Here is a 22983-nt window from a genome sequence, read left to right on the forward strand (position 1 = left end):
ATTTTCTACTAATCTTCAATTATGAGCACGCAGAGTAAATCTGATGTCTCTTCATTTGTGTCATTATGGTTTAAAAAAGTCTTGAGTTTAACTTGTTGAAACCTGCAGAAACATTTACATCGATGAAAAAGTCACTGATCAAATTAAAACACTGCAGATTATCTGATTTCATGTTCTAGAGAAATGTGAAAATCATTTCAGTCAGAGATTCTTATGTTAATGAGCGTTTATACGTTATCAGAGGAATAACCTGTGGCCACCCCACCCCCCCTCTCTGAACAAAGAAAAGCGCCAGAAAACTTCAGTGACTGTCCAATGCTTCCACTGGTGGTCGGAGGTTGTACTGCAACAACACAGTGTTCAATATTGTGCATTTTAGATAACATAAAAATACACAATGCAAATACATGAAGTGGGCTGCATATCTATTCATAATGAAACACCTGTCTAAATATCCCTTCTCCCTCTTCTCCGAGCAGTGTGACCGAGGTTGAAATGGTTACCAACAGTTTATTAAAGGATGTTCACTCCTCTCATGTCCTGCTCACATCCTGCCCCCCCGCTGCTCTACACAGGTGACCCTCTTCCCTCAGGTGGAGGTGGCTGCGCTCGGCCTGTAGGGGCTGCACCTCAGCCATCTCAGGTGGCCTGGAAACCCCCGTCTGCCCCTGCAACACACACTGAAGGCAACAGTTTTATTTTTGGAGCGCCCACGGGCACGGTGGCTCGCTCCCTAAGGCTCTAGTTCACTTCAGGATGAGACGGCCCGGTGGCACTCTGAGCCGGGATTAACAAGCAGAGAGCATTTTGTCCCGACAGCCGCTCGCCGAAGGTAAACCAGTCAAACTCGGTGTCTGTTGATTGACAAGCTGGTGGTTCTGCAGCTTGTTCCTGAGCCGTCAGCCAGGTGCTAACCTGCAAATTATGCTTAGAATTTGATAGCGGCACGTGCACGATCTGAAATCTCGACAGCATGATGGATATCAGACATTAAATCCATTAGAGGAGGGAGAGCTTGCAAAGCAACGCTTACCATGTTGTGTGTTTCTGCACAATGTTGTGCCATGTCAATGAAAGCATGAGTCAGCGATGAACAGAACCTGCACAAGAGCACATTGATTTTACTCGTATCCCTTCTTTTTGGCCTTTTTCTGTTCTAAATTATAAATAAATTGATTCCCTCTATTATTTCTTTCTTGCACCAAACAGTTTTCAGCCTGACCAGCTGAACACAAGCTGTTTCCACTTTGGGTAAGTGTTGATCAGATTCACACTGTAGCTGCATGATGATACATAGAGTTCAGCCTCCTTGTTGTTTAATTGAGTTCCTTAAACGTAGCTAGATAGAGGTCATGGCACAGTTTAATCTCAAAGCTAAAGTTACACTTTCCTCTTTTGAGCTGCTCCAGTGGAAACCTCCCAGACATCAGACCCCAGAGCCTTAAAAGGGGGACGTCTCATGTGTCAGCTGGCCTTCTGGTCCCTGTGGCAGCAGGAGTCACTTTGACCAAAGGGATTCGTGTTAAACTCCAAACCAGACCAACATCTCAAGGTTTTTACTTTTCAACACAAACTGAACTTTCTGTTCTTCTGTTACATTCAAGCCAGAGACCATTAAACTTGCTGAAAACATTCCATGAAGCACGATTATCCTGCGTCTTCTCGACAAAGTGGTGTAAAGGCGACATAGATTAAAAGTCAAGTCACGGCTCCGACACATGAGGCTGGAGCTCACAGTCCTCGCAGCTCTGAGAGGATTTGGGCCTGGGATTGGTTTCCAGCAGACTGAGGCTGTTTGTGTGGCTGCAGGACGACTGGCAGCAGGTGCTCGCTGTCAGGAGGTTTGCTCTTATTTCCCTGCATCTAAAATTAGACAGTGTCCCATAGTGTCACCCAAAGATTCTGCAATATTCAGACAGAAGAACAATTCAGCTCATGTTGCCACAAGTAAAAATAAAATATTATCAACGTACTTAATATGATAATATCTTATTTTAATCTTGATGTATTCTGATACATCGTGTAAGTTTTGGAACAGTGAGTGGATCAAAGTCAGCTCCGACACATGAATATTCAGAGAAGCTGTTTCCTCACATGACACGTCCAGACTTTGCCTTTGGAAAATAAAGAATTCAGCAGGAAAATGTTTGTGTCACACAAGAGGACAATGGCCAGAGGGTAAAACATAAAGGACGCGTTTCATTTAAATTCTGATATGGAAAGCTCAGTGCTTTTGTTTACAGCACATCCACACCAGGTTTTTCCCTGAAACTCATTATTTTGTTAAGTCGTCATCGTCGTCTTCTTTGTGTTTGACTTCTCTTTGTCATTTTGAGATATTCGTATTCTTCTAGTTTCGTGTCCGTCATACGTGAACATTTTCCTGCTGCACTCTGACTCTAATATTTACTCAGGAGCTGCGGGAAAATGTCCGCAGCAACTGAATCGGACACTTGTGTGAAAATTTCAGGAAAATATCACGACCTCGGTGCACGTCTGACGGAAGCTTACGTTAGATTTGCCTTCTGTTCATTCCATCTCTGACCTCTGACCTTCCTCCTACTGTTTGCTTGTAACTTCACTGAATCGAGAATTGACTCCTGCTCTCGTTTGAAGTTGCTGAACGCTAACACCGTCTCCTCGCTGCGTGACCCTCGTCACCCTCCTGTACGAATCATTAATCTTCCTTTGGGTTTACTTTTATTTCATCCTGAGGTCAGGTTTAAATTTGACATTCTCCTTGAGAGACTATTTTCATAAGTAGTTTGTCATCATTTCAAAGTAGCCTTGCCATAAGTAACGGCTTTACATGCCTTTCTATTTCCAATAGTGACGCTTCTTGTAGCCATGCACCATCTTCAGGACCCAATCAAGAGATCTGAAACCTGCTGATGAGTCCGTTGTCATGGGAGCTCATAGTTCTCTAAAGCCAGCCGCAGACGTGTCCGGCTTAAATCAGCACAGTCAGCAGCTGAATAAACTACAGAGGGAACACAGCAGAAGACAAAGAGCTCACATAGACAGTAAATCACAATGGAAGCAAAAACACAAAGACTCAGACACCAGGAAACGTTTTTTAAATTGATTTTATTCCATCGTATTTAAAGATAAGAGAGAGAGAGAGAGAGAGAGCGAATATTCACAGGAGTAAAAGAAAACATGTCCATAATAAACAGAGAAGAGACTCACTTATAGCTTCAATAGCTTGTAAAATGATAACATGAGTGTCTAAGGAGGTTTGGGATCACAACGGGATTTAAGAGAATTTCCAACTTGAAGCTTGAAACACGGAGAACGTTGAAGTGATAGTCGGTAGACATTTTTTTTTCTTCCATGAAAAAGTCCAACATGTGTTTCACAAATCCTCATAGAACTCTCCAGCTGTAAAATGAAGATACATAACCTAACATTAGCATTTAAATTGGTTAAATATACACAATTAATGGCCTTAATATTAAATTATTATTTGACCAACTGCTGAGATGTGATATGTCTGGAGGGAAAAAAATAAAGTTTTTGGCCAGATTGTGTTTTAGAACGTTTGCAGCTGCTCCGAGATCGAAAACGTCACAAAATGCAAACAGCATCATATGGAATTCCTTCTCTGAAGTCTCAACAATATAGTTTGTGAACCTTACAAGCAAATACCAGAACACTTGATGTGTTACCTCTTCATTTTGTTCATTTGTGACTCCTGAGAAAAACTTTCATGATGAATATAAACAGCAAACAAGGCTGGAGGTGTTTTCTTGAAAATCGATATGATTGGTTTGTATCTGGTCTCTATGTTCATGCAGGTTCATTTTTGTCTTGATTTTATAAGACGAGTGAACTGAGAGGTCTCTTATCTGTCTTGCAGGAGTCGGAAATGCTGATGGAAGTCAGCTACAGTAACGGGCTGGAGCCTGACCTTTCCCAGCAGTATCCTCCGCCCTTGCTGCCAAAACCAGGCAAAGACAATGCACGGCTTCAGAAACTCAAGAAGAAGAGAACCAAGAAAAAAGGCAGTCTCTCTCAGACGCCCGTCCCCTTTCGCTCCTGTTTGTCGCCGGTCAATGAAGCGAGCACGGACCTCGAGCACAGCGATCAGTCCAGCCCACCGAGGACACCAGAATCAGTCTACATTGCGGACTCATCACTGTCTGGTTTTCCCGTAGGATCCCTTTTCGATCACTCTGCATTTCCTCATCATCAGAGCAGCTTCCAACCTCAGTCTAACACAACTCAGATCAGGGCTTCTGAAGAGCTGGTGGCTCCACTGTACGAGTGCTCTTCTTTATTATTCGATGACGAAACCCCGTTCATGATGCCACCTTCAGCTTCACCACCCTCATCACCACCTGAGCAGCTCCCCGCACTACCTCCTCATTCTGCTTTTAATGTAAACATGACACCAAATTCCCATAGGTCAGTCACAACAGTCTCTTCTGCCACTGTGTTGCAGTCCAACCCTAAAATATCAACTCACAGCCTGACCCTATCCCCAGCTGCCCCCAACTGTGGCCCAGGCCTGACACCGTCTCAAGTTGCAGACCTACCTCCTGTTCCGGTGCTGCTATCACTTTCAAACAACCAGACGCAACCTTTTGTTCCCAGCCAGAGGGAGACAAACGCCACCTTAAAGGACAGCCCTCAAACTCAGACGTCGTCTTGGATTGCCAGATCTACCAGTAATGGCAACGCTGCTCCAAACCAGATGCTCTCTGAGATAACTGCCTCAAAGATATCCCTTGTTGAAGCGGTGAAAGAGTCAAAACCTGATGCCCCACAAACCAGGATTTATACCTCAAGGGCAACATTTTATGAGATCTCTAAACCCCCCTCAATACAGGACCTTACAGTATTAAACCCAACCTACCATGGAGCATCATTATCTGCCACATATAGGGAAAAAACAACTGTGCCCGTCTTGAAAACCGATCAGAAAATGTCTGTAACCAGGACCCAAAGTGGAAGACCTAAGACCCCCTCTTGCAGACCTTCTCAAGTATCCACACCCACTTTTGAAATATCCAAACCTAACCCGCTTTTATTTGCTGCAAGTCCTGCTTTCAACTGCTCTCAAGATTTACAAGCTCTTGCTATTGCTAATGAGACTCCACAGCATAAATTAATAATTCAAGCTAGTGTTAAAAGTAGTAAACCTCCTTCTTCTACAGAAGAGCTGAAGCTAACTGATGCTAATCAAATAACTTCCATCAAGCAAAGCAGCAATTACAAAGAGATAGAGAACCAGCCCACTCGAAGGAGTACAATAAATGTAAGTGTTGCCAATACTGAACTGTTTCCCAGAGAGAATTTAGCATCAAGAATCAATGCACCGGAATCTACTGTGGTCAAACCAACATTGATGATGGAACCTGTCACCCCACAGCTAAAAACAGACCAAGTCGCAGGAAGTGAAGCTTCATCTTTTCCAAAGGTTCCATCATTTTCGTCTGTTCCCAACACCGCCGATCTCAAACCAACACTGGTGATTTCAACGCAAGCACCAACAAGCCCAAGCCCCCTTTTGACCACGAATCGTCCTCCTGTGTTTGAGGCACGCAAGTCCTTGACATCCTTATTGGAAACTCAAATGACATTAGCGACCTCCAAGCCCAAATCCCGATCGACTTATTATGGCCTTACGCCATCTGAGTATGCTGCCTTTGGTGGAATTAGGACTGTGGCAGCACATCACAGCCCTGTGCCCTGCAGGGCTAATGAAACCTTGTTAAACAAATCACAGTCGGAAGCAGCTGTTGATGTATCACACATCTCTAAGTCTGATGCAACAAAACAAATCAATGGAAATCAAGATCTTCTCTCTTCAGTGGAGGTTTCTGCTGCTCACAGTTTACAACCTCCAAAGGATTCAGAACGTCCAGCGGAACTGATGGTCACATGTAGCAAAGATCTGTTTGAGGAAAGTCACTCAGAAGCTCAAAGTATTGGAATACAATCACTTAAAACATCTAATGTGGACACAGTAAAACCTGAGTTTCCTCTTGGCTTGTCACAGAAAACAATGCAGCAATCCACAAGTGACGTGTCCACACCACAAGCCTCATACTCTGAGGCTCCAATACCTAAAGCAGGTGAGGTACACGCACAAAGTGCAGCACTATTTTCTTTAGCTAAATCATTATATACAACCCCACGCCTGACTGACAGCAGTGGACATTTGAGTTCTTCCTCAAACTTAGTGAAAATAGATTCAAATGCAGAAACACAGGTGATCGCAAAAGGGAAAGTTGCTGATCATATAAACCAGGTTGTTCAATCTCTTGCTATAGAGAAAGAGCCCAGATTCTTAGGGAGTACAATCACAAATGGTGCGTCCGTCTTAGGAACCCAACAAACCACCAAACTGGTGTCAGTAACACCACTGCCCAGCAGAGTGGTTACTGAAACCATTATTCCTAAACAGAGAGAAGTAGTTAACCAGCAAATCAAAGCAAACAGGGAGGATATTGGATCTAACAAAACAAACATGGGGAACAATTTGCCTTCAAATGCTGCTAATAAAGAATGTGTACCTGACAAAAGAAGCACTGAGCACCAATTCTCAAATATATTCTCCAAAGAACCAGTTGCTGCTAAGACAGTACCCATGCTGCCACATGAGCCAGTTACAGCTTCTATATGTTCTGCACAGTCGAGTACCTGCACCGTTTCTGCAGCTGAGCAAAGCACCAAATGTATACAGCAGCCCAGCACCAAAACTCAAAGTCAAACTGTAGAAAACAAGATGAACTTACCCAGAACAGGTCTCTCTGCGATACAACCTCAAGCACCAGGTTTAGTAAACCCATATCCTGCAAATACTTCACCACTGAGTAAACCCAACACAGAAACCAAACACCCAGACCTGTCAATCATTGCAACCAAATCGCCTGGTAGATCAGACACTAAATCTCCAATCAAAAGTGAGGCAGAACACTCAAAAGTGCCACCAAGAGATCTCCAAAAGACAACCAAAATCAACGATAGCGTACTTGTTAACACACAGAGTAGCACGAGAACCACTGGCCAAGATAAAGTTGTTCAAGGAAAAAGTTTCTACGCAAACTCAAGCAAAACTACAGCAGAGTTTAAACAAGCCAATGAAACAACTCTTAGAATGTCTGATAAAGATACAACACTTTTTAGCCAAGCTAGTATTGATGCCAAACCTCCAACTTATGCTAATAGTAGCACAGTCAGCAGCTCATCATTAGACAACCACAACTTGTTTTATCCACAACTCAACCCTGAAAGAGTCAGTTTACTAACAGCAAATGTGGAAGCGAAGAATCTTCCTTGTAAACCTATCACAGCAGAAGAACTTCAATCAAAACAACCTTCTAATCTTTCAACAGGAAATGTAGCGCTGACCACACCGAGCGGTGAAACCAAATTTTCAGACAAACACGGATTGCTAACAGTCAATACGTTTTCCACAGACACAGTCTCACTTGGACAACCAGGACAGGTCAGTAAACCAACGGTGCAGTCGAGCCCAACTATGAGGCGAGTTGCACCACGTAGCCCTCGGCTGAGAACAGAAAGACCTGGTAGTCAGTCTGCAACCAAACTACCCATTGATGAAAACTCACTTTCTGGCTCTATTGTCCAAACAAGAGTCCACACAAACTCTGATTGTAAACAGATTTCCAACCTTCTAGCTGAGCAAAGATCATCAGAAGCATCCGCACCTCCAGTTACTAAAACTGCCGTAAAAGAAAAATCACCTATAATCAAGCTAATTACTGATCGTAAATCTTTATCAAGTCCCACTCCAAGAACTAAGTACTCTGTGACAACCAGTGCTGAGTCAACAACTTCCATTTCCACTGGTTGTAAAACAGCGGACATATCTAAAGTCAACGTCGAACAGCAAATCATTACAATGCCAGGTCATATCATGTTGTCCGAAGAGAATGTTCAAACTGTAGTGAGCTCGCAGTCTGGACTGAAACACTTCAGGCAATCTGTCACTGAAACCAAGAAATCTATCGGACACACTGTAAATACTCAAACTCTCTCAAAAACTGCTGTAAATACCTACGCTACAACAAATATTCAGACTCTCAGTGAAGCCAACAGAGATTTTAACACCCCAGTTAGCCCTCTTACAGTAACTAAACCTTGGACTGAAACAAGAGCCTCCCAGCGACCCGAGCCAAGAGTGTGTAGTACACCTATACGAACATATACTCCGACCATAGTTCAGGGCTCTCAAACTCCTGTGTCTTTAAACAGCACAACAGAAACGCTACCCTCATCAGTCATTATGACGGAACAGAAAACTGCTCCAATTACACTTCTTCAAAATAATACATGTCCAAGTGCTGTTCCTTCTTTGGCTAAGTCATTCACAGAGCGTATCTCAAAACCAGAAATAAAACCACCCAAGGACAATTCAGTCCCTGAGGTAAAAGCACATTCCCCAACACAACAGGTGAAATCAAACATAGCATCAAATTCTAGTAAGGAGGGAGAACTCCAATCTACAGCTCCTGTTTTAACCAGTAAACCCACTTTAAAACCAACACTTCCCACCAACATTTCCCCTGCAAAGCCAGCAACAGATACTGACATGAAACCGTCCATAGTTAAAGCTGCTGTGATTGACTCTGCCACTCCTGCCTCTCTGCCTCAGGCCTCAGTCTCAGTCAAAGCTCCATCACCAAACAGAGGAACATCACCGTCATCTCAGCAAAAAGCTGGACTCAAAGACAAGGACGTTCCGAAGACCAAAACAACTCCGGCACAGACGAAAGCCCCAGCCGCCGAGCCCTCCACGAAGTCAATGACATCAACTGCATCTTCAATTGCTGATAAGAAGGTTGTTACAGCAGAGACACCCCTTCCATCCGCTGAGCCAAAGGCAGCCAAGAAGCCGAAAGGCCTTAAGGGTAAGCTCAGCGGATGGACACGGCTCAAGAAACACATGGTTGTCGAGCCAGAGGAACCACAGTTTCCAGAGACGGAGGCCAATTCTCAGGTCAATGACAGTGGCAGCAACGAGAAAACAGATGTAGGCGGTAGCGATAAATCGTTGCCTGACCAGTGTGTCAGTCAGGATGTGGTCCAGAACAAAGAAGCTCCCAGGGCGTTGAAGATGTGGGACGCCCTCCTCTTTCAGATGTTCTCCACAAAAGAGCGAATAATGCAACAGGTCAACGACACCAAGAAAGATTCAGAAGAGAAAAAGGCCCTGAAAGACAATCCAGCAGAAGTCCCCTCTTTTGTCAGTCGCCTGCCAATTTTGCTCTACAGCCCCCGATTTGATGCAAGGAAGCTTAAAGAGGCAGCGGAGAAGCCGCTCACGAAAATAGCAGCTGTGTTTGAAAGGGGGCTGATAAAACGCAAGTCTCAGGAGGACGAACGCAAGGACTTCAACAGAAAAGCTCGAGGATTTGGTTCGTCGAAAAATGCGGATATGTAAAATGAACTGGAGCGTTGAGAGTGAAGAGTGATTTGTCTGTTCAGTGATTTATTGTGAAATTGGTGCAATGATCTCAGAAAACCGAGAGAGGCTCAAACGAAAAAGAATCACATAGCGAGAGTTTGGAAGAAAATAGACGAGAAACTATTTCTCCAATAGAAAAATAATGGAGTTTATTGAATCCTACTGTTTCAAATTATTTGAGCAAGAGTTTTTCCATTGGTAATTATACGAAAATGAAATGTGTTGGTGAAATGAATTCTTGCACATTCTCAGTATGGGTTAAAACTTCTAGATGGGATTCAGGGCGTCTTTGCACTTTTAATGATATTAAAAAAAATTACAAAGAAAGCAAAGAACTCTGAAGCTCTTACTTGGCTGGATTTTCTTGTTTCATTTGACGATGGCCTTGGTTGGATGTAGTGTTGAATGCATGATCTGTAGATACTTTGATAGATTAACGACCGTTTCATTTGTCATGCTCCACCTTTTTCTATTTTTTCTAAACAAAGTTGGGCTGATAGAGCTCACACCGCTGGTAGGCAGTTTTCATCTCTGTAATAAATAGGGCTTTTACATTCCTGGAACAACAGGGCAGATGGGTTTAGAGGATGAGGAACAGTGAAGGGTTAAAGTCTCGTCAGAACAGATTAAGGTTTCCGAAAGTCGGTTGTGGATGGAAATGTGGTGGGACCTGTCCGAGCTTTCAGTCAGGGCAGAAAATACTGAGGCTGGTGCATCTTGGGACGAAGCAGCGCGTTTCCAAAAACCAGAAAAGGCCGTGACAGCTGGAGAAAGATTCATGTGAAAGTGACATTTCATGGCTTTTGAGGCTTTAGCAGAGTATTAGCATGTTGCTATAGAAGTTATTGTGACTCAATGTGGGATTTTAAAATGTGTTGTTTTCCATGAGATGACCATCGTGATGTGGAATTTCTTTTATAAGAGGGGAACTTATAAGCTAACTACGGCCCCATTTATTGCTTCATCCATGTTTTTGTTTACTGTGTGATTTTAAAAATGCATAAAGCTGAATGTGAAATTCTTGAGTTTTCTTTCTTTCTTCTTTTTCTCCTTTTTTATTACCTCAATGCTGCAGCGGACACATTAACATCGAGTCGACCACGAGTCACACCTGGTTTAAAAGGTGACACAGATCTGTCTGGTGTTATTCTACTTTTTATTATCCTTTTTTTTGCCATGTATGTGGACACATACTAGGAATTTGACTCCCGTGTTAATTACGCTCAGTGAACTTACACTCAGTAGACACACAGTGAAAACAGAGTACACGATAAACATAACTATTATGTGCAATAAGAGTAAAAATGTCTCAGACATCTTGAAATCAGTTTGAAACAAATCAAATATTTAAAAATCTCACACACTTTTCTAGACACATTGAAACTTCTCAACACATTTATAAATTCAAGGTGACTGACATCAGTATTCATCAATCTCTGTATTGATTCAGTGTCGGTAAGGAATTATTTCAATAGGCTGAGTTAACTCAGTTGAATATGTTTATTAATCATATTAATTATTATTATTAATGATAAACAACATGTTAGATTTTCTGTTTTCCTACAGAATCAGAATTAAGGGATTTTCTCACCTGACAGACATTTCACATCTTCACTGCCGCCGTCGTCAGCAGAAACCTTCTGGTACTTCCCGTGACTGGTCACCACAAACTTGTACTTTTTACCAGATGAGCTTTCCTGAAATTTAGAAAACAACAACGTCATCAGTAGATTAGTTCAGGGACACTTCCGGCCGTAACTTCCCTTTTCCCTTATTCAATCTTATTTGACTTCAAAGTTAAAAAAGTGAAGTCAGTGAAGTTGTCGCAGTGTGAATGAGGCAAAGTGTGAAGTTGTGAGTTTCATGAGAAATTCTTAAACAAGCACCTGGCAGATGTGATAAATACAATAATAGATATATTTCTTATATACAAATATAATAAATCAATTCAAATGTAATTCAAACTCGGAAGAGAAGAGATTTTAAGAAACATAAGAAAGTGTTTAAAACTCATTGAAAAGAATGAGGAATCAAATTAATTGTGGGTAAGAGAAAGATCTAAATATATAATGAAGTAATAAAATGTGTTTCGACAGTCGATGTGAGTTCGTACCTTCCCGTCTCGTCCTGGAGATGATGTGTCACCAAAACTCTCCCACAGATTCTTCTTGTTTAAAACTCCTCCAGGTTTGATTTCCTGCAAATACAACAACGAGCAGAACTGTCACCTCTGCTCAATGAGCTGTGAGACGCTGCTGCCGCCACACGGGGGCGACGGATTTACAGAACATGAAGAAGAAGCTGGGGTGTGTGAGCATGAAGGGGACGGAGAATAATGTTATAAATATTAGTTATCAGACACGTTGGAGTACAAATGAAAAGACTTTTTGTGCATCCTGTACTTACTGCAGGTTTGGAGGGCGAGCTGCACCTGCTCCCATCTTCACCTCCTCTCACCCACTGATTGATGAGATCAGACACACCCACTTTTAAACCGTCCGCATCCTGCGGAAGAAAATAAAGTTACTGAGGGTGACAGGTTCCGTACGAATAAAGATTATTACGCACTGTATTCATAGATTATCTCGTGACCTTGGAGGCTGTGACTGAGATGTTCTGGTTCCAGGTGTCTCCGGCCTCGAACAGGTTCTTCTTGGCAGCGACGGGTTCGGTCGGACTCGTCAGGTCTGCGAGAAGCTGAGCTCCTAATCTTCCCTCCTTTGAGGAGAGCTGCGGAAAATAAAACAGTGAAACACAGTGAACTTAAAATCTAACATGATAACGACAGCAAGTCTTCACACCGACGACTGAGCCTGAGTCCAGACACACAACAGGTTTCTGTCGACTCCGATCAGCAGTGATGGAACCTGACATCAAGAGAAAGTATTAATTTCCTCTTCTTTAGTTTGACTAGATTTTTGTTGAATCAATAACATATTTATTAGCAGGTCGACTTACATGTACTGTAAATATGTACAAAACTAATTCTGGTGTAAAAGAAAGCTTGAGGACAAACAAGCTTGTGAAGGTTTCTCATATGAGGTAAGTAAAAGTATAGTTGGTAGTTTAGAGGAAGGGTCACACAACAAAATACATGATTTAATGATTTAGTCGATAAAAAGAAAATTCAAGATGAAGGTAACTCAGCGGCGTTTTACCTCCAGAGCTTGCGTGTACAGCTCCAGCTTCTTGTCAATCTTGGAAACAGCGACAGGGGGCGACGTCTTCTTTATGCTGTTGGTGCTTTAGAAGAAACATTAACGAGCTTCGTCATATTTCATATCTGCACATGAGCTGAGGGAAAGTCTGAAAATGTTTTATTGCACTGACGAGCTGTTAAAACTCACGAACCCACCTCCTCCTCAGAGACTCAGTTCTCTCGATGATCTGAGGACAGAATTAAAACAATCGATGGTTAAAACTCACAAAGACGCAAAGTTTTTTATTTGAGCTGTTTTTATTTGTTTGTGTTTTTAGTGACGTGAGCAAAAGAAAAATGACAAGAAGAAGAAGAAGAAGTCACTTTATCGTCTTTTTGCTTTTCTTTTGTTTGAATCCTCTTTCTCTCTGTAGTCGTGTTGAGTTTGTGTGATTGTTTTAAAGCCTTTTGAGGTTGTTTGAGATGTTTCATGTTATTTTAGTCTCTTTCTTTTCGTGGTTGTTTCGTGTTTATTTGTAGTTTGAATGAGTTTTCGAATCTTATCGATCTCTTTGTGTTTGTCTTCTGGAGTCTCTGTAGTTGATCTGCGTCTCTTTTCATTTGATTTGAACGGACGTGTAGTCGTCTTTGTCTCGTTTTTGTCCATGTGTGCGTTTGATATGGTTTTGTCTTCTTTTTTTTTTGTTCTTCTTGTGTCTCTTTCAAACACGGACCCAGTGGAACTTCTGTGATCTTTAATCAGCTGCTGACCTTTGACCCTGACCGTCGTCTGTAGAAGTACTCACTGTGCATTTCCCGTCTGTTGAGACTCTGCTGTTGATTTCATCCTGCAAAGACACAACGAGCTGAGTGATCCTGCAGATAATTGACTATAATTACATCTGTGGCACGAGAGACAGAGCTGACGTGTGTGTGTGTGTGTGTGTGTGTGTGTGTGTGTGTGTGTGTGTGTGTGTGTGTGTATGTGTGTGTGTGTGGAACTCACTGGGTAAAACTGTATGAGGAGTTTCTGGTGCAGCAGCAGGGAGAATGAAAAAGACAACATGTATGATGAGTGTAGCACCACAGGCTCCTGTAATTTTACTCCTTCAGATTCTTTAGTTGACACTGAGCTGGTTTGTTGTGAATATAACATATTACATTACTTCACTATTTACTGAACATTACTCGTTTCAAGGTGTAGAAATTGAAATAGAATAAATGTACTGCACGGATCATGTTCAGTAAATACCTTGAATGTCGGGCTCATGGGGCCGTAGTTTAACGGCTCCTCGCCTTCGCTGCAGAGAGAACTCGCTGATCTTCTGTTCACCTCCTCGCTCCTCGTGTTTTCCACTGATCTCTGTGACGACAACAATGTCAGATGAGATACGATAAATTAGGCCTTTATTAATCCTGAGTCCCCGTTAATCCCCAGAGTGTAAAATAAACAACAGTAAAGAGTATTTTATAGTTGAAATACAAAAAGTGCGTTTAGAGTAAATGCAGAACCTGAGACTAAAAGAAACAGTAATAGAAATTTAAAAAATAAACTACGTAAAGTACTAGTTTGTAGTAAAGATAGAAGTAATTTGGAATATTGCACTTGCTATTGAACATAATAATCCACGTGAAAAGATATTTGTTCTATTTCTCAGTTTCATCATGACATCATCGTATCTGCTTTCATCAATAAAAATGTAAAAACACGAGTTTTCCGACCCGGTACATAAACTCAACACCTTCGCCCTGATGCCTGACTTTTAAACCTTGTTCACACACACACACACACACACACACACACACACACACACACACACACACACACACACACACACACACACACACACTGTTACGTGGAGGAAACAACTACAACTGGAAAAGTGGGTTTTGTTACAACATCTGACATAAGAGCCAAAGCAACATTCCTTCTCTTTACTGCTCAAAGATCCGAAACCAAATCCCTCAATACTCAAACTGTCGATTTCATCATCACACGTGTTGAGTGAAATATGTCATGTGACACTCGGAGAACACGTTGTGAGTAGAAATCATAAACACCCCACAGAGTGACAGAAAGGTTTGTTTTTAGTCTCTGGTGTGTAAATAAATAAATAGTAAATGATAAATGGATTCATATTTTTTATTAGTTTATGTTTTTTTACTTTGAGCTTTTCCAGTTTTATAAATTACAGCAGGAGTCGGGGGCAACTTTGGGGTTAGGTCTGCTGCCAAAGGGCACTTAGGAATGCAGGTGTCGGGGATCGAACCACCAACCCTCTGGTAAGTGTATGACCCTCCTCTGCTTCCTGAGCCACAGCTGCTCATGAGTGTGTGAATTATGAATAAAATGTCTTTGTTTTTGAGTCTTATCGACCAATCGAAGCTCTTTCCACAACTACTCACATCCTCCCACTGACTGAGCAGCCGTCAGGAGCAATTTGGGGTTTAGAGGATGAGGTGGGGATCGAACCAGCAACCCTCTGAGCCACCGCTGCCGCCTACATGCTCTACTGAGTATCAGAGCTGTAGCAGCTTTATTAGAAATCCAACCTTGTTTGGTGTCTTGTGCTCTTCCTCCTCCTCTTCCTCCTCCTCCTCTCTGTTTCTCTGCTCCCTCCTGAGGTGAAGGACGTCCGTCTCTTCACGTGTGAAGCTCAGCTCTTCTTCCTCCTGATCTTCTTCTTCTCCGCAGCTCTGTCTGGTGTCCGCTGACCTCTGCTCCTTCTGCAGAGCGAGCTGCGCATCTTCCTCCTCCTCCTCCTCCTCCTCGTCCCTCAGCTCCTCCTGTTCCACCTCCCCATCCACCCTGCAGGCCGCTCCGCTGCGGAGGAGAAGTGGAGAGGTGGTCAGATCAGAGGATGCAAACACACAGAAGACACTGGACAGAGGACGAGAGTTGAGATTAGAAAAACATGTCAGACAGTGAGTGGAGAACTCACCGTGGCCTCATGGTCCCTGCAGCCAGGTAGGAGGCCCTGTCTGCCGGATGTCCGGCGCCGTGCTGCAGTCTGGCGTCCTGCGGCAGAAACACCGACGAGCTGTACGACGTCCTGACTTCCTTTTTGCTGCATGACGTCTAAAATAAACCAAAAGCAACGCAGGGTAACACGGTTGATGAAGATCCGCACAATCATCTGCAGAACGTCGAGTAAATCACTGGATGTTCTGCAGATTAACTTTCTCTTAAAAGTCTGTTTTCAGCTTCACAGTTTGGAGCTCTGTGTTGTTTTCCCCTCAGTAGTTTCACAGAGTTTCTCATTAAGAGCTCGATTAGCTCGCTTGTAAACCTCTTGCTCTTAAATTTGTTCTTTCTGAGTGTAAATGAAGGAGCTCACTTTTTCCCACAAACTGTTTTTTTAACTGGGCAGAACTTCTCTTCTTCTTGCACCTCGAGGGATAATCCTGACTTTCTGGAGCAGATTTCATGTGTAGTTGTTAATAACATGGATATTTTTGCTCCAGCTCAAAGCCTCTCGTACCTTCTCTGCAGGCCTTGTTGAAGCTTTCTGAGGCCGACTGCGTCTTTCCAGCTCTCGTCCCTCGTCTTCATCCTGTTTCTCCTCTTCAGGTCCTGGTTTCCACCGTGGTGCGGTGCTGGCTGTCCGCTCCCTGACTCGACAGTTGTCCCGCGCCTCCTGCTCGTTACGATTCTCCAACCGGTGACTCCAGTCGCTGAAGCCCTCGTCCTCCTCCAGAACCAGGCAGCACCGCGGCTTCAGCTCCTCGTCCAACCTGAGGAACGAGTGGAGAACAGCGGAGAACTTAAAGCACTGGTGAGATGATCCAGGATGAACTCTTCACATGAAAAACCAAACATGCAGCAGTGTGACACACACCAGAGGATCCTCACAGATACAAGTGAACAAGGGAATCATGGGATACATGTCAGTATTTGTATTTCTTATTTTACTACTTTGTCCTTATGTCCAGGTTTTGTTATTCTGCATACAAGAGGTTATATGAGGACCTCTGAGCAGCACTGGAGGTTCTCAGAGTGAGAGACGAACCTGTGGTACGTGACAGTTCAGAGGTACTTTTGGTCAGACAGTAATAAATACCTATTGAACGGCTCATATACTTAATGTCTGAGGTATTATTATACCATCTTTGCTCCATTTGTAAAGTCAAACAATCTTTAATTCGTCCAAAGGTCGGGAACAGGGCGGAGAGCTGAGAGAGGCCACAGGTGGCAGACGGGGCCGTCAGGCTCCGTGGCAACAGAGACGGTCACCGTGGTAACATCAAACAGAGGAGCACAGTGATGAACACCTCCTGTTTGAAGTCACTAACAACACAGATAAATGCTGATGATATCTTATCTTATCTTATACCATCTTATCTTAAATGATCCGCAAACAACTTTTGAAATTTGAGACAAAGAAGACGAAGACTCTGGATTTCTTCGATAACTCTTGTAAATAAAACACTTGAATCCCCAAAAGTTTTTTTTTTTCTGTTTCCTATAATTTATAGCAAAAAAATCTAAATGTATTGATTGAATCATTTTATATCATCAAGCTGTAACTGACCGAAGCTGAAACAAAAATAAAAGTTGTATTAAGGAACCAAACTGAACTAACCAGTGGTTAGATTGATAATCATATTCTCAGCGGAACAATGAAGCTCATGACAGAGGCAGAGTCTGATGAGTGAAGCACATTAAAAACACATTCAGCTGTTTTCAGTCTCAGGTGACGAGGACATTTCCCCCGAGAGTTCCTGCTCTGACGTCAGGACTAACAACAACAACAACAGGAAGTGATTTTCTCAGCTCGTTCACCTGCAGCTTCACTGGACGAGACGTTTCCCCTGAACTCAGCTGCTGAGGATGAATAAACTTTAAGGAGGAGGACGTTACATCCGATCTGATCCAACACAAACAGATGCATCGTTTCACCAACAAACCTCTGCAGAAATCCCTCTGAGCTGGAGGCCGAGCACCGACCCACCGGGGGAGGGTTATTTTACATCCTGCATGATTTATGAATCTTTTCTCACTCATGAGTGAGAATCAGAAACTCGTGCAGAAGCTCCTCCCTCCACCGTGGCCCAACGGTCTGTCATGATCATTTGTTCTACGGTTCTTAAAATATTGAAGATGCTTCAAACCGTCGATTCTCAGCTGAATTCACAAATCAATTCTGAATTCAGAAAAGCAAACCCCCCCAGTGATCACATCCAAATCAGCTGAATCCAGATAAGTTAAAGGAAAGTGAGTAGTAACTTTATATTCATCTGCATCGTACTCACTGCGTCCTGTGTGTGTCGTCATGGTGATGGGTGGGCTCGGGCCAGGACGGGCCTCCCTCTCCTCTCTCAATCTCCCTGGCTCTCCTCCTCCGCTCCCGCTCCACCTCCTCAGCATCCTCCTGGCTCCGCTGGGCCGTCACCCTGCAGACACATCAGAGTGTAGAAGTCAGGAAACATCTCAAAGAGCAGAAATCGTTCTCTGAGTGTGAGGAGTGAGGATGCTGCTGCTTCTTCTCTGTTCGTCTCTTTAAAGAAATAATGAAACTCAAACCTGATCGATGTTTGTAATTTGTCTGATTCAACAAGATGATTTTTCTGTGGATTTGAAATTTAAAAAACTTCTCCTTCTTTAATTTACTCCTTCTGAGTTTTAGTCTCCAGTGGGCGGGACTTCATAACAATAACTCCTTTTATTGTCCACGCACATCTGGAAGAGCTCGATCCAGCTGCTGTGCTGTTTCACTTAATCCAAACCTCTGGAGGGAAACAAAGAGCGAGGGAGGAGGAGGTGAAGGTGAAGGGACGGAGGAGGGGGGGGACAGATGATGGAAGAAGACTTTAATCCTGCCGACCTTCATCGTACCGAACACACGTCTGCAGAAAATGACGTCAGGAAACTGTGGAAATATTCAGTCCGCCGCCTGATTGGCTGACAGCTCGAAGAGGTCGACCTCTGAGCACAGAAACTGTTGATTGGGAACAAACACGTTTTCCAGTTACGTCATACTTTTAAAAGGAAAATTCCAGTTTATCAAAACTTGGATGGTTTTTTTAAAAGCCATGATGGTATTCTAAGTTAATTACTGAAAGCTGGGGAAACAACAACGTCACTGAAAAGAAACTCAGGAAGTTATAATCCGTCCATAATCCTGCTGAGCAACAGACGGACGGATGAACACGTGAAATCCTTGGGACGCACTTCATGTTTCTGGTTCGTCTGTGATGGGACTGAGACGTCTCCTGCTCTCTCTCTGATGAATTAAAAATATAATCTATGACAGGTAACCATCTTTGTTCAGAGGTCTCACTCTGTTTGAAACAAATGTGTTGGTTAAAAGCAGTTTGTGATCACGTCCCAAAAAACAGACCGCAGCCTCGGGCCCGTTGGTTTTCATTAAACATAAAACATCCAAACCATATTGACCAACTGGGGATTGAATGCAAAAAATAAATAAATAAATAAAAAAGATTAACGGTCCAAACATGTCGTCTCCACTCGTCTCCATGAGATCATCACATCTGTAATGTGCAGAGGACCAAAGATAAAAGCCTGATTAAAACGTCAGTGGTCGAAGCTGCTGGTGGAGACGTCGGCCTCAAACCGGTTCTGAGTCAAACGCGCTGCGGTCACTATCATGTGGGGACGTGACCTACATTAGAATGTCCTCGGTGGAGACGTGGTGGGATCAGTGTTGGCAGGAATCAGTCAGGACTGAGTGTTTTAAAAACCAAATGATTTTCAGGGTCGATTGTCTGGGCGACATCATCTCTGGATGAAAAGCAACAAGAGGGCGGAGCATGGAACCCTTTGAGGGAGCGGATCGACAGTGTCGCACATTTTAGCTGAAGAGCTGCAGCTCAGCAGTGAAAGTGTAACGTGGGTCTCCAGATCCACTGTCCTCTGCTGCTGTGTCTCGTTTTGAACGGTCACAGACAAATCCAATACAGTTCAAATAAACGGATCTGGCTGCAACACTGTTTGACCCTGAAACTCCAGAAGGGTTCTGTGGACTCAAACACTTCACCCATAGAGGTCAGCAGGTAATCAGTGAATTCTCATTTTTGGGTGAACTATCCCTTGAAGACAGTTAGAGAAAGAGGATATTCATCCATCATCTACACTGATATGTGGATGTTGTGTGGGGGTGCGGGGCCAATCCCAGCGGACATCTGGCGAGAGGCGGGGTCACCAGGGTGTCGCAGAGCCGACATACGGCTACACAACATTAACACTCACACCTATAAACGCCTCAGAGCCAATGACTAACCCAGCCTGCACGTCAGTGGACTGTGGAGGAAGCTTGAGTTACCCTCAGTGAAGACAACACAGAGACACGTGGAGAACAAACAAAAAGTGCAAACCGCTGCACCACTATGCCACGCATTCATCTCAAGGCTCATTTGGGTTATTACTGTCTGTTGCTGCAGCTCCTCTTTTCAGCCTCTGTCTCAAACACTTTTTAACTCTGCATCACAACGAACCTTTATAAAACACTAAAGGAAAGAAACACTGAAAAAAGCACCAAATGTCTCCTTCAATAAATGTGACACCTCGTTTAAAATCATACATCAGACACATGGAAGCCAGGGATCTTGTTTCCTACGAGACGAATGAGCTGCTGCAGAAACATAAATTCTAGACGACAGCGTTGAGGAGGCGACGTCACTGCCCTCGTCTTTCAAAAGCCTGAAGATACAGATGAGACATGTCTTCTCTGCTCTGTTCACACAGTCTCTGCAGTGTCCGCCACCTTCAGGGTTCGATGGGACATTTAACACGACGCCGTGAAGCACGAATGTGAAACGAGCAGATTGTGGAGGAAATCTCTTTCTGATGCACATCACTTTTTCCACCATTTACACAATGAGGCAATGGAGGCCTGGGGAACGGCATTTTCTTTGTGTGTGTGTGTGTGTGTGTGTGTGTGTGTGTGTGTGTGTGTGTGTGTGTGTGTGTGTGTGTGTGTGTGGGTGGCGGGGCAGGAGAGCGTCCAGGACTCAGCCAGATGATGTCATGGCCATTAAGGAGGTTGCAGCCATAAAGGAAGCCATTGAATCAAAGTGTCATTTTTCTGTGACGTCACACAGAAAAATGTTCCACAGAGGAAACAAGGACCCGTCTGACAATGAGGAGAAGTGGTTACTGTAGGTGAAGGGTGAGAATGAGAAGAGAAATATAAACTCCTGAGCCTGCTGGAGCAGAGGAGTCAGAACGGACTGAGTGAAGAACCCAAACTCTGCTGTTATTCCCAGAACTCTGCTGGTGACAGAGAGTCCGGGGGCCCGGAGCCTGAAAATGTGGAACAGTCGACGCACTGAGATCAGAAACATCTCTGTGACATCTGATTACACTTTCACTTACAGTTGTTTTTACTTTATTTTCAAAGCTGTATTCAGGCGACTCGTGGTCTCAGATGACGTGTTTGAAACCGTATCGCCGACCACAGGCTGGTGTGCTGCTTCTTCTGTGTGGTGTTCCGCAGGGTTCGATTCCAGGTTCCTGATAGTTTTACTTTTTACGCTCAGGTCAGAACAGGAAACACTCTCATGAAGTAGCCACTGAACTTCTCACGTCTGTCTCCGTCTCACGTCTGTCTTCGTGACCGATGTAATTATTGCCCGACAGGTGATAAAGTATGGACCACGTGGACAAAGTCTCCAGCAGCTTCTGTTCAGGGCTCAAAGATACAGAGAACTATATTCATCCATATCATTTCTATTACTCAAAATCTATATTGACCATCAGGCACTTTGGCTGATTCGTGCTTTACAACAGAAGTATTCTAAGTTTTAACGCCCTGTTGAAACCAAACACGCTCTGTTTTCAATCAATTGGGGAAAACCCCTCATTTCTTCCAGGAAACACAGATTCAGTCGTTTATGCTTCAGCTCTCAGAAGCTTCGCTTGTTCTCTCTCGTGCAACACAATTCTGAAATAATTCTACTGTCAGAGACGTTGCCAGGCTGAGATCCGTCTCTTTAATAAAATCTAAACCTCGATTAAACTTCAGCTCTCTGCCTGTATTTGGATTTAAAGTGGTGAAAATGGTCGACAGCTCAGGAACCACCAATGGTCTATAAAGAGCTCGGCATGAGTCAGTGATGATCAGTCGTCCGTATAATTTTGGTTTAATGGTTGCATTACGACAGCTCCTGTTTTTACGTCACCAATGTACTTAATCATTTAACGATTTATAATTTATTACAACGTCATGTTGTATTGTATTTTTGTATATGATATAAATATATGAATATATTCTAGTGTGTGTTTGTGTTCTGTTTTTAACGTGGCTGCAGATTTATGGACGAAGCCTCAAACATTATCACCACCACTCACACTTCCAATAACAATATCTCACCTTAAAATACTTGAACACAAGTAAAAGTCCTGCTTTTAAAACTATGCACGAGTAAAAGTAAAAATATATCTGCGATAATGTACTTAAATAATGTTATATACATCACCCTGGATCCGTGTTATTGATGCATTAATACATGGAAGTGGAATATTTATGTTGCACTTGTTCATTTACTTTTATCTTCTTTTATCAATCGAAGTAATAAGTATGTTCATGTGTGATATTCTAATCTTCAAAATAAAACTAAATACAGTTTAAAATTTGGAGTAAAAGTACTCCGTAGCAGAAAATGGAAATACTCAAGTACATAAACAAGTGTTCCAACATCAGAGTTGAGGAATTTACTTTTGAATTACTTTCCACCTCTGGAAATAAAAATATTTGGGAACAATAAATAAAAGACAAATATTGTTTGCACCATTATTTCGAAATCCCACAGAATGCACGTTTTTATCAAAGCAATAAATGTTGGTCTCTCACCTGATGAGGTTCTGCAGGAGCTGCCTGCTGGAGTTCCTTCTTCTGTTGGAGGACATGGTGGACTGGGCTGCACCGGGTCCTGGGTTCAGGTTCAGGTCTGTGGTCCTGGGTTCAGGTCCTGGTCTGTTCTTGTTTCTGGAGTCTTTTCTTACAGCTGCTCTCTTCTTCTTCTCATGTCAGCCTCCCTCTCTCCCTCTCTCTCTCTCTCCCTCTCTCTCTCTCTCTCTCTCTCCCTCCCTCTCTCTCTCTCTCTCTCTCTCTCTCTCTCTCTCTCTCTCTCTCTCCACCCTCCATGTGGTTTTCATTGAAGCATTTTGACACCCTCCACCCCCCACCCCCCCCCCCACCTCTCCCTCACCCTAACTGGGGTCATGTGACTCTCCCAAGGGGAAAGTAACATGATATCATAACAGTGGATCGGTCACAATATTGTATGCATGTACGGTTTTACCATACAAGTCAGGTTAACACACACACACACACACACACATGCATGTAAACAGTCTGTGACCATAGTGTTTCTATTTTTATCTTATTTATAGTTTTGAAATCTGTTTCAATTCTTATTTTATTTCCACATTAGTACTTTTTGG

The 22983-nt window shown here is 43.2% G+C and overlaps 2 protein-coding genes across 5 annotated transcripts; one reads left to right on the forward strand and one right to left on the reverse strand.

Annotated features, from left to right (window-relative positions):
• Window positions 1–43: 43 nt before the first annotated feature.
• LOC109642920 (uncharacterized) lies at window positions 44–10474 on the forward strand. Of its 4 annotated transcripts, none has more exons than XM_069527161.1 (4): window positions 44–832; window positions 1210–1251; window positions 1401–1552; window positions 3860–10474. In XM_069527161.1, exon 4 carries the CDS (start codon window positions 3869–3871, stop codon window positions 9413–9415), a length of 5547 nt encoding a protein of 1848 aa, XP_069383262.1. In that variant the 5' UTR covers window positions 44–832; window positions 1210–1251; window positions 1401–1552; window positions 3860–3868; the 3' UTR covers window positions 9416–10474. The 4 variants fall into 4 exon arrangements, with proteins under 4 accessions (XP_069383262.1, XP_069383269.1, XP_019963431.2 ...); XM_069527168.1 differs by lacking the exon at window positions 1401–1552 and having other exon boundaries at window positions 3860–6080; window positions 8627–9044; XM_020107872.2 differs by lacking the exon at window positions 1401–1552.
• Window positions 3069–22566, reverse strand: LOC109642917 (lymphocyte-specific protein 1-like). Its single transcript, XM_069527178.1, has 15 exons — window positions 22391–22566; window positions 17832–17972; window positions 16061–16313; window positions 15521–15657; window positions 15132–15402; window positions 13831–13941; window positions 13585–13608; window positions 13385–13426; window positions 12795–12826; window positions 12598–12682; window positions 12032–12169; window positions 11846–11944; window positions 11553–11636; window positions 11031–11136; window positions 3069–3381 (listed from the first exon to the last, which is right to left on the reverse strand). The coding sequence occupies exons 1-15, from the start codon at window positions 22444–22446 to the stop codon at window positions 3356–3358; spliced, it is 1605 nt and encodes a 534-aa protein (XP_069383279.1). The 5' UTR covers window positions 22447–22566; the 3' UTR covers window positions 3069–3355.
• Window positions 22567–22983: the final 417 nt, after the last annotated feature.

Source organism: Paralichthys olivaceus, chromosome 1, assembly GCF_024713975.1.
Source record: "Paralichthys olivaceus isolate ysfri-2021 chromosome 1, ASM2471397v2, whole genome shotgun sequence".
In the NCBI taxonomy this organism is placed as follows: Eukaryota; Metazoa; Chordata; class Actinopteri; order Pleuronectiformes; family Paralichthyidae; genus Paralichthys; species Paralichthys olivaceus.